A 12,192-nucleotide genomic window follows, 5' to 3' on the forward strand; every position below is an offset into this window, starting at 1 on the left:
CTCCCTGGCGGCTCAGACGATAAAGGCTCTGAGCTGGTTGTGGCTCTGCCTGCAATGCAGGAGACCCAGGTTCGATCCCTGGGTCAGGAAGATCCCCTGGAGAAGGGACCGGCAACCCACTCCAGTGTTCTTGCCAAGAGAATCCATGGACGGAGGAGCCTGATGGGCTATCGTCCATAGAGTTGCAGAGTTGGACACGGCTGAGTGACTAACACTTCTAGTAGAAAGCTTGACTTCTTTTCTTATAACAAATGTCCAGCATCCCTGAACACTGAGACCCTCTGACTTGAAATTTACAGAAATCATCATTGCATCTGTGGTTCGGATGGGGAATCTGATTTTCTGACAGTTCTTCAGACTTTCAACCAATCCTGCTTCCAGCCTTGAAGACTATTTCATGAATTTAAAATAATCTGAGCCTGAGCCCCTTTGATGTTTTGGAGCTCAGGGTGGTTGAGGGTTTTTTTGGCCATGTTACTCAGCATGAGGAATGTGGGATTTTCGTTCCCTGACTAGGGCCCAGACCCGTGCCCCCTGCAGTGGAAGCAGAGTGTTAACCACCGGACCACCAGGAAGCCCAGGATGGCTTCAGTTTTACCAGCATCTCCCTCTTTAATTATCAGGTTTCAGGTTTTTTGTTGTTGCTGTTTGTTTTGTTTCTGCCCAGCTAGGTGCCACTCTAACACCTACTTTAAATTTTAGACTATTTTGATATTTCACCTGTGGCATGGTCTTCCCTCTTCTCCTTTTTCCCATGAATCTTTCTGTTTTAAATAAAGGGTATGAAGATAAGCCCCATGTTATGCTAGTTCTCCTGGAGGTCAGGTCTTAAATATCAGGCAGGTTAACATGTATGTGTGCTAAGTTGCTTCAGTCGGGTCCAGCTCTTTCTGATGCCGTGGACTCCAGCCCTCCAGGCTCCTCTGCTCATGGAATTCTCCAGGCGAGAATACTGAAGTGGGTTGCTATGCCCTCTTCTAGGGATGGAACCCGACCCAGGGATGAAAGCCACACGCCTTACGCCTCCTGCACTGGCAGGCAGCTTCTTTACCACCAGTGCCACCTGGGAAACCCTATGTACATTCCTGACTAGTATTCACTTAATCCCCAGCACAACTCTGGGAGAATAATTTTACCAAGTATTAGATGGAAGCACTGAGCATCAGGGAGGTAAAGTCACTTTTTTTTTTTTTAAGTCATGCAGCTAGAAAATCAAAGAACTGGAATTTAGACTCAGGTTTCATTTCTGCATGTTCCATGTTTTTTCTGCACCATTGTAACTGCCCCTTGATGGAGACTTAATCCGTCTTCTGCTGTTGGGTCTCTTTGCTTTCTTGGCATAGACATGGGACAGTTTATTTGAAGACAGACCTGGATAGAGTAGGACTGATAAAATCCACTAGCAAAGTGCTTTGTAGTAATTTGCTTGCTCACTCAAGCTTGTTCAGTGCTTTTCACAAATCATTAGGTCTTTCATGTTTAGATTGCACTGTAGTTAAACAGCATTTTTCATTGAGATTTAATCTAAGTCATGGTCAATTTATATTATACTGGTTGCCATAGAAGTCTGAGGGTGTGTTGGGTAAAAGAGTCAGCAAGTGAATACTGCCCATGGATAATTATGATGTGGAAGGTGCCTGAGAGCAGACACCAGTGCATACATATTTTAAGAAGAGACATAAGTTAAATACAAAAGAAAAATACCCCAATCCATAGGATAACCAGGAAATGCCTTGAAGGTAGCTAGTTCGTATTGTTTTTGGCTTGGCCCCCTTCTAACTAGACAAGGCTGAACTGGTCATTTATGACTTTATATAATCGATATGAAGCCACGCTTAAAGCATATTTATTAAGACAAGTGACAAAAAAGGCCCTTTACTAAGCAGAAGCTCCTCTTGGGTTGTATGCTTGCTTTCATCCATTGTTTTCTGTAAACGTGCCTCCTGCCATATGCTTAGTCCATTAATTAGGTGGCATCCTGCCTGGCCCTGGGTCACATAGTCACGCACGAAGTTTCTGTAATGACAGCCCAACCGTTGAGCCTCCTGGGAAATTAAATTCATCTGCATTTTTGTTTCAGTTCAGAGGATTCCTCTCTAAGGCTCACGTTGCTAAGCACACCAGCCCTTAGCGTCCTCCCATAGGGACCGGGTCCCCAGTGCCCGTGTCTTTCTCTTTAATTGTTCATTATCCAGGCCACGCCAGTGCCCCCTAATTTCCCCCATGGCTGTGAGCCTCACCAGAGTACAAACACCCTTCTCTCGAAGGTACTTTTGCAAATTGTTAGTGTTTCTTATCTGTCCTCCAGAGTAATTGGCCCCGGAGAGAGCCTCCAAAAAGTTAAGTGCTGAAACTTTCTTAATTTGTTGGATTACTCACTGCAGGGGTATCACAGTGAGTTGGGCTGATTGCTTTTGAGTCCTCTCCTGGGGCTCACCTGAGCTGAAACAGAGGCTGTTACTTCCCTACTGTCTCACGCTTGAGACCAGCTACCCTGTAAATGCCTAGACGAGAGTCATTCCTAGGGCGGTCGGCCTGTCTCACAATTTTCTCAAGTAACACCTACTTCTAGGCAAGCTCAGTTCTACCCCATTTGTTTTATGAAATATCAGCATCAGCTTGGGGGCTTGTCAAGGATGCATAGTTTCGAGCGCCAACCCAGACCTACTGAATCAGAAGCGCTGGGTGGGGTGGGGCCACGCAGTCAGCGTGCTGACCGATTCTCCGGGTGACTGATGTGTGCTAGAGTCTGTGTGCCGCAGAAGCAAGAAGGATGGCTGTGGGTGTTGGTTTGCTTGGCTTCCCCTGATGGCTCAGCAGGTAAAGAATCGGTCTGCAATGCAGGTGACACAGGAAACACGGGTTCAATCCCTGGGTCGGGAGGATCTCCTGGAGGAGGAAATGGCACCCCACTCCAGAATTCTTGCCTGCAAAATCCCACGGACAGAGGAGCCTGGTGGGATACAGTCCAAAGGGTCCCAAAGAGTTGGGCATGTCTGAAGTGACTTAGATGCCCACTTTCAGCTGTCCTTGATCAGACTCTAGACGTTCTTTGACAAAGAGAACAACTGAGCTCTTCTTTATCTCAGAGCCAGAAAAGAAGGACACAGGACAGCCTAAAAAAATTATTGGTTTACATTCTTAGATCTAGAGGCCTCAGAAATCTATTAAATCGTCTGCTTTTCAAAGAAAGCATAGTTGAACAAGGCAAGGCATATCACAAAATGACCTGAGGTTATGGACCACTGCGGCTGCGCGATTTAGGCTTGAACCTCTGGCTTCTCCTATTGCCTTTTTTGGATCTGGTTGCTACTGTCAAAGTGCAGAAATAATATTCTAGAAATAATGTTTCTTGTGTTTTGCTTACATGCTGTTTGAGTGGGGCACATTTAGAGCACTCTTCTACTTACCAAATTATTGGGTTATGATATTTAAGCTCAGCTGATACTCGCAGTTCCCACGGAGAGATCAAGGTAACAATGCCTTTAAGGTCAGGGATGTGGCGTCCGAGTTAGACTTTGAAGCTAGGCCTAGATTTGAATCGGTTCCTCCACTGCCTAGCTGGGTATTTGTAATTTTGCTGAGCTTCCCTTTTCTCCCTTGTAAAATGGGAGGGTTGCCATGAAGAATCTAATTTCGATTTAGCCCTGCAGGGAGAGCCCTCAGTTGGAACCAGTAAAACAGTAGGTGTTGCCAAAACGGGGTTGCTGCTGGTCCTCTTTGTTTTAGGTGGAATCTCTAAGGAGAGTTTCTTCTAGAAGAGTTCACCTGTTTATACATGTTCCAGTTAATCTTGACGCGGGGCGACCCTCTTCTGAAGCCGATGGTCTCAACCTTGCTGTTGTAGTACTGTTCACAGGTCTGCTAATCCGGTGCATGTTTTTTGAGCAGCTTCTATATATGTATCAGGTCCTATTCTAGGAACTAGGGAGACAGTGACAAAAAACAAAGTCCCTGCATTCGTGGTGCGTGTGTCCTAGTGAGAAAGTCAGACGGTAATCAAACTAGCCAACTAACCGATTAACTAACTTACTCTGTACCTTAGGAGAGGGGATGAGGGAGAGTAACAGGGTTCTACTTGAAATAAAGTGCTCTAGCTGTTGTTCCCTTAAGCAGACCCCTGAGTTAAGTGAAGAACCAAACCATCTGGGTGTCTTAGGAAATGATTTTTGAAGCAGAGGGAATATATTACATGAATAAGTGCTTGGGGATGAATCAGTTTATTATATTTTTCTTTTTTGTGATGTGAAGACAATAAAACCTTGCATAAAATTTTATTTGTAATCTATTAACTTCTTAACCTAGTGCAACAAAAAATTTGTCCTACCAATATTTTTCTCCATTTATTAATATTTGTGTATATATAAAAGTTACAGTATACCTGAAATTCTTTTTTTCCACTTAAGCATTTTCCCATGTTGTTTAATAGTTTTATAATAATTTTAATAATATCAGTTGCTCCATCAGGGCTTCATGTAGACAAATTTTAAAAGACTCTATGCCTGAAGATGTTTACTAAAGCATTATTTATAGTTCCAAATACTGAAAACAACTAAATGTATTTGTAACAATATATTTAGATTGCTTCTGTTGTCTTAGGAGAGCTGTAATGACTATCTTTAAACATAGAATTTTCTTCTATTGAATTATTTATGTAGATTCATTTCTAGGATCAAGATATTTATATATTTTAAAAATATTGATACACATTATCAAATGACTTCCTAAAAGAATAATGGAATAGTAACATTTATCTTTGTCACTAGGAATATAAAAATATATGAATACCTCCATATGTTTTGCAGCATTGCGTATATATTTATTTAACACTGTTTCTACTACTTGGCGAATTAGATATTAAACTACTAATCAGTAAAACTTGGAACTTCAATACTTTCTTTAATGTTTCATTCTTAATCATGATGTTGAACACAGTACCCCTAAAAGTATTTCTTTCTGGGCTAGTTGTCAGTTTGTGAAGCAGACTTATTTCAAGGATTTTTAAAAGCAGGCGCCATGGGCTTCTTACCTCGCATCACCGGGACACAGGACCTTTAAGAGCCAGGGGTCTTCTAATCTGCACCTGGCAGTGAGCATTTCAAGTATTAAAACGAAAGCACTTACACCTCAACACGTTTATTTTTAAGCTTTTTATTATGGAAATTTCAATAAATACCAACATTTTGCCAAACAAATTTCTTCTAACCACTACTAAACCACCTAGCCTTTTCTTTTGAGGGAATAATTTAAAAGCAAATCCTAAAAATCATATCATCTCACCATTAAATACTTCAGCACACATCATCTCCAACTGATAAACAAACACCCTTCATACTTCACAAAATTAACAGTTCCTTATTTTCATTTAAAACCCACCTCCCAATTTCTCAAGTTTCTAAATGCTGTTATTCAGTTGCTTTGTTTGAATCAGGATCCAAGCAAGATCCTTTATGTACTGCCTTTGACTGCTTTATCCCTCAAAATTTTTGAATTCTGTAACAATCCTCTCTTCCTCACTTTTTTGTAGCATTGATTCATTAAGAAACTGGAACCTATGTTCTATAAAATGTCCCATAGTCTTGATTTGACTGGCCGCTGCCTCATGATGAAGTTTACCTTATTTGCTCTATCTTCATCTTACCCCGCCTTCTCCTGTATTTTCTGTAAATTGTTCATTTAGATCTAGAGACTTGATTCAGTTTAGGTTTAGTATTTAGGGGAGAATAGGTCATAGATACTGGCTGCTATGTACTTCTTATTGAGTCATATCTAGAGGTATGTAATGACTGGTTGACCTACTTTTGAAAAATGAAAGTGTTACTTGCTCAGTCATGTCTGACTCTTTACTACCCCATGGCAGGTAGCCCGCTAAGCTCCTCTGACCATGGAATTCTCCAGGCAAGAATACTGGAGTGGATTGTCATTCCCTTCAGGGGATCTTCCCTACCCAGGGATCAAACCCAAGTCTCCTTTATTGCAGGCGGAGTCTACCGTCTGAGCCACCAGGGAAGCCTGACCTGCTTCTGTTGGTGCCAAGATTGGCCACTGGTGGCAGCCTCGCCCCCATTTGCAAGCTCCCCATTGATGATCACTGCCTATCGCCAGTGATCTCAGCTGTGACATGGTGACTTTCCCATCACTCGTTCAGCGTTTATTAGATGGGATTATATAAACAGTACCATTTCATCATTAACTATTTAGTTATCTTGAAATACATCTCATACAGGAAAACTGAAAAAATGTTTTACTATGAACAAATGGTTTTACCATGAATAAATGCTTTTATAACCTTATTGAAAAAAGTTTAAAAGATTTTTGTAGCTCTTTTTAGAATACAGTCTATGTATAAATAAATTATACAGTCAAAATATTGTGTTTTAGAGCCATTGAATGCATTGTGGCCATCTTTAGTCATGTTGTCAATTTGATATGTGGTTAATTTGCTAAAACTTGATTAAAATTTTAGAGATTGATTTTTCTTTCTTTTTTTTTTTTTTTTTTACATTTTATAAAACAATAATTGAAATTGTATATCCAGTTTGGAGCTCCTTGATTTAGTTATATTTTTCTGACATATAGGTAGCAAATATTTTCCTCACTTTCTCGTTTGTCTTTGTCTTTGCTAATGATCTTTTTTGGCCATACGTAAGTCATTCCTATATATTTTTAATGTAGCTACATTTATTCATCTTTAACTTCCTTTTGAAATTTGAGCCAATTTTATCACAGTTTTCTATTCCCCAGTTAAAGAGGAACCCATCCATTAAAAAAAACACAGTATTTGTTTATTTAGGGCTGTGCTGGGTCTTCCTCACTGCGAGGGCGTCTCTGCAGCTTTGGCAGGCGGGGCTCCTCTCTAACCGTGGGGCGCGGGCTTCTCCCTGCAGGGGCTTCTCTTGTGGAAGCCGGGCTCGAGGGCACTGAGGCTTCAGGAGCTGCAGCCCCGGGCTCTAGAGCGCAGACTCAGTGGCTGTGGAGCACGGGCTTAGTTGCTCTGTGACACGTGGGATCTTCCCAGATCAGGGGTCTAACCGCGTCTCCTGCATTGGCAGGTGGAGTCTTTACCACTGAGCCACCGAGGAAGCCCCATCCATTTCTAATTCACGTGTTTGTATGGTTTGAATGATTACATTTGGATTTCTGCATCAATTTGGAAATTATTATTTAATATTGCTTTCTTTTTAAATATTAGGCACTTTTCTCCCAACCCCCTCCCCGCCCCACCCCGACACTGTTTTAGATACTGGGGATTATAAAGTGACCAGACCAAAATACTTAGTTTCGTTCAGAGCAAACATTCCAGTGAGAGAGAAAAGGCAATGGAAAAGAGATGAAGAGATAGATACAGGCTGCAGAGATTCTCTCTGATTAGAGGATATTTGAGTTGATTTCTGAAACACGAGGCGGGGCTCGCCATATATCAAGGCCTGGGAATGCAGAGGCTGACGGAATACTTAGCGCAGAGGCATTGAGGAGGAATAGACCTTACCGCTCATTAAATGCTTGCGCAAATCAGACAGGCTTCCCTGGTGGCTGAGTGGTAAAGAGGAGACATGGGTTTGATCCCTGGGTTGGGAAGATCCCCTGGAGAAGGAAATGGCAGCCCATTCCAGGATTCTCGCCTGGAAAATCCCATGGACAGAGGAGCCTCGTGGGCTACAGCTCATGGATTGCAAGACTCAGGCCCGATTCAGAAACACTGTGGCTCGACCGCCTCACGCGTTTCTTATAACAGCCCCTCGACGTAGGTGTCTATTAGCGCATTTTCAACGTGGGAGAGTTTACGCCATTGCCCTCTTCTCCGTCTCTAACTTGGTTTAAGGTCTCAAACCGCAAGAGCAAACCCTTGCTTTCCCTCTCTCCAGGCTTTCATGAGAAGGACAAGAAGCCGTATTGCCGGAAGGACTTCCTGGGCATGTTCGCACCCAGGTGTGGGGGCTGCAACCGGCCAGTGCTGGAAAACTACCTTTCGGCCATGAGCACCGTCTGGCACCCAGAGTGCTTCGTGTGCGGGGTGGGTATCCCCGCTTATCTTTTGGGTTTCGGGAAAGGCAGGGTTCTTCTTTCTGAGGCGCAGCTGGTAAGAGGGTTCACAGCTCGGGAAGAGAATTTGACATGGGCTTCGTAAAAGAAATACAAGTTTTTCTCGGCCATTAGAAGGAATGAAATAATGCCATTTGCAGCCACATGGGTGGACCTAGAGATTGTCTTACTGAGTGAAGTCAGACAGAGAAGGAGAAATACAGTATGACATCCTTCTATGCGGAATCTAAAAAGAAATAGGCTGTGTCCATGGGTCACAAAGAGTCGGACACAACTCAGCAACTGAACAGCAACAGAAGAAATGAATTTATTTACAAAGCAGAAGCAAACTCACAGACTTCGAGAGTGAATTTATGCTTGCCGAGGAGGCGGGGAGGCTGAGGAGGAGGGAAAGTTAGGGAGTCTGGGATGGATATGTACACCCTGCTATGCTGAAAATGGATAACCAGCAAGGACCTACCGAATAGCACAGGGAACTCTGCTCAGTGTTATGTGGCAGCCTGGATGGGAGGGGAGTTTGGGAGGAAATGGATACGTGTTTATGTATGGCTGAGTTCCTCTGCCGTCTACCTGACACTATCACCATCTTGTTCATCGGCTATACTCCAATACAAAATTTAAAGTTTCTTTAAAAAAAGAAACACGAGACACATCATCCATGTGGGCATTTGCTCGTCTGGTTTGCAGAGGGGCAATATTCTAACTTCTGTGTGTCCACTGGCGGGAAACCAGCAGGGATTTCCAGGCTGAAATTTTGCTGATACTTTACTTCTTGACATCTGCACCCCTTGTCTTTCTCTTCCCCCCACCTCCCAGGAGTGCTTTAGTGGTTTTTCTACCGGCTCCTTCTTTGAACTGGACGGGCGTCCCTTCTGTGAGCTCCACTACCATCAGCGCCGAGGAACCCTCTGCCATGGGTGCGGACAGCCCATCACGGGCCGCTGCATCAGCGCCATGGGCTACAAGTTCCACCCCGAGCACTTCGTGTGCACTTTCTGCCTGACGCAGCTGTCCAAGGGGGTCTTCAAGGAGCAGAATGACAAGACGTACTGCCACCCCTGCTTCAACAAGCTCTTCCCGGTGTAACCTCAGCTGAGCCCACACGTGCCCTCCTCTGATCTGCTGGAAAATTTAAGCCAAGAGAGGGAAGAGTACATTTCTAGTTCCTGACCTTCTTCTGCTCAGTAGGCTTAGAGAGAAAGCAAAGGTGATGGACAAAGAAGGGAGCGTCTAGAGGTGATGTCTGAAGGCTTCCGGCTTTAAGTTTTGGTCTCAAGCCGTTTTTTTTTTTTTTTTTTTTTTTTTTTTAACAATACAGTTGAATTTTGATCTGGGACCTGCTGTCTAGTGCCTCTGCACGTGTATTTTCACATGCACACACTCGTTCCACTCCAGCCTTCCTCAGCTTTCTCCACTTTCACCTCTATTGATGGTCCTACAGATAGGTCTTGTCTGTTTAGCCTTAGAACTGGGTCTTTTAAGCTACCCCCATTTCCCTGTGACTGACTTTCCCACAATCCCTGCTGTGGGCTCTGTTCCTGGGTTTTTTTTTGTTTTGTTTTGTTTTTAACAGGAGGATAATTGCTTTACAGCAGTGTGGTGGTCCCTGCTGCAGGGCTTTATTCTTGCTGTTAGGAATCACGGTGTCACTCTTAAGTTCCTTGTATTTCCCTTCAGTGTATTTCTCCTTTTCAAGAGAACGTAGATTATAACTGGAAAACTTCGACTCCTGACATCACTGATAAATAAAGGAACTTGTGGTTTTAATGACTCAGTGTCATATTAGTTTGGTAAATAAATTTTCTGCTTCCCATGTTGTATGCTAGGCACAATAAGCAATTAAGTTTGTATCATACCTCTTGTTTACTTCTGTACAACGGGCCTTTTGTTTACATCAGAAGAAATGAAAAGGAGGGACTCCTAGTCATTGACTTTTAATTGGGGCCCGTAGCTTTCACTTTATTTTTTTGCACTTAAGTGATTGATTAAAAGATGGCAAAGCTTCTTAAAAATTTTTTCATTGCTTCGTTTACCTTCAGAGGAAAATAATTCCCACTAGGCAGTTGCAAATTCATATTTGCATATGGATGCATATCTCCAAACTCATAAAGTTGTATGTATTTTTCCAGTTTTCTTGTATATCAACTATATCTCAATAAAGCTATTTTAAAAAGTGGAATGTGCCTTTTCCTTCAACTTCACAGTGGTCGCATGAAAACATGCAGGATGGCTGTTCATAGAGCATCTCTGAAGAAGGACGCTTTAAACCTCACTTCACCATTTTCCAGTTTGGATTAGGAAATCCACCCCCCTCCCCTCCTAAAAAAAGCTCCACCTAAGTATTTGTTCCTCTGAAAAATATTATGAGTAAACTTGTAGAAAAGCTTGTCAGACTATTCAAGAGTCTGACTTTCTCAAGTTCTATCTCAAGTCAGTTTTAAAGGGAGTCATGCTTCCTCAAAAGAAATCTTGATATACTCTGTAACATATCTCTCTTACCATAATATTAAAAATAACCATATGATTATTTGTTATGAAAATTTTTTAAATCACTGAGGAAATCCCCTTCCCTGGAGGTATTTTTTAAAATAGGACTGAATTTTTAAAATAGATTGATGTCTTTAGATTATTAGTGTGGGGACAGAACTTCTAGGAGGGCAGGAATGGATGAAATGATTCTTGCCAAGCTTTATCCTGTTGGCCCCCTTTATTGGAGTGAATGGTAAGGGGGATTTGAGGGTTAAAAGGAAGTGGTAACAGTGAAATTCGACAAAATAGGAACTCCAAATGCACCCGAGCTGTGAGGGAGGCTGATGAGACAGGGAGCCAGTTGGCCTTTCATCCCGCTGGCCAAGTACCAGACTAAGCAAAATACATATTCCGTTTCTAAACATCCTCTTGACTGCATATGACTCTGTGATGGTGTTTGCAGGTGTTCATAGTTGGTTTGGGATTTGACAAAAGAAACTTGGGGTTTTAACCAGAAAGAACGTTCAGGTGGTGACTTTTTTTTTTTTTTTTAAGGATTGGCTATTTTGAGATTTCAGAAGAACCTATGTATTCAAAAATGTCAAAGAAAAACCGCAGTTTACTAAGGTAAAATTAAGAAGTGAAAATTTTTATTTTCATAAGGACAGTGGTTTTATATTTGTCCAAAAGGGGATTCTGTCTTCTGGACTAGTGTTTCAGCAACAAGGAAACCACTGAAAAGTTAAAAGTTCTCCTTTTTTAAAAAATAATACTTTTCTCATACTGATAATATACCTGTTTACTTGGTTCTGAATAACTTATAGGTTTTATTAATTAATTTTATTAATTAATTTTTTTTGGCTGTGCCACGTGGCTTGCAGGACCTTCGTTCCCCAACCACGGATTAGAACCCAAGGCCCCTGCAGTGAAAGTGCAGAGTCTTAACCACCAGACTGCCAGGGAAGTCTCCAAAATTTTGTTTTTATTTTTTGGCCATGCTATGCAGCATGCAGGATCTTCGTTTTCTGGCCAAGGATCGAACCTGTGCCTCCTGCAGTGGAAGCATGGAGTCTTAGCGACTACACTTCCAAGGAAGTCCCCTTATAGCTTTTAAAAAATAAAACCTACTCTCAAAAGACAGAGTTCTTCCTGCCCATGAGGATATATATTTTTATAGAAGAATGTGCCATTGATTGAGAACTCTACTCTCAAGGAGGAATCACTCAGTTTGGCCAATGGTCCTTTGGAATAGAGTCCTCCATGGTGATACTTAGACAAAGACAACAGTCATTTTTCCATACGAGTTCTAGCATGTAACCTTGTAGGATGGCTACTGGGCATAAGCTCCCTGTTTGTGAGCGGTAGAGGGAGACAGAGTGCTTTTCTCTAGCTTTGCAAGCGAAAGTCCTGAGATTCATCCTAACTGCACTAGCTTAGATCACATTAAAAAAGAAAAAAAAAACACTCACTCATGTCCCACTCTGCAACCTCAAGGACTGTAGCCCGCCAGGCTCCTCTGTCCATGAGATTTCCCAAGCAAGAATACTCAAGTGGGTAGCCTTTCCCTTTTCCGGGGCTTGGGGGTAGGTCGGGGGGGGAGGTGGTCTTCCCAACTCAGGGATTGAACCCGTGTCTCCTACGTTACTCTCAGATTCTTTATTGTCTGAGCCACCAGGGAAG

The 12,192-nt window shown here is 42.5% G+C and overlaps 1 protein-coding gene across 2 annotated transcripts in view; it reads left to right on the plus strand.

Moving 5' to 3' along the window:
* Positions 1-9,349, plus strand: part of LPXN (leupaxin) — a 42,828-nt gene extending 33,479 nt beyond the window's left edge. For both annotated transcript variants that reach the window (XM_006056637.4, XM_025266005.3), the window contains 2 exons: positions 7,866-8,014; positions 8,860-9,349. In XM_006056637.4, the coding sequence (XP_006056699.3) occupies positions 7,866-8,014; positions 8,860-9,129 (419 nt within the window). In that variant the 3' untranslated portion in view covers positions 9,130-9,349. The remainder of the gene's footprint in view (positions 1-7,865; positions 8,015-8,859) is intronic.
* The last annotated feature ends 2,843 nt before the right edge of the window (positions 9,350-12,192 follow it).

This window comes from Bubalus bubalis, chromosome 16 (genome assembly GCF_019923935.1).
Source record: "Bubalus bubalis isolate 160015118507 breed Murrah chromosome 16, NDDB_SH_1, whole genome shotgun sequence".
Classification (NCBI taxonomy): domain Eukaryota; kingdom Metazoa; phylum Chordata; class Mammalia; order Artiodactyla; family Bovidae; genus Bubalus; species Bubalus bubalis.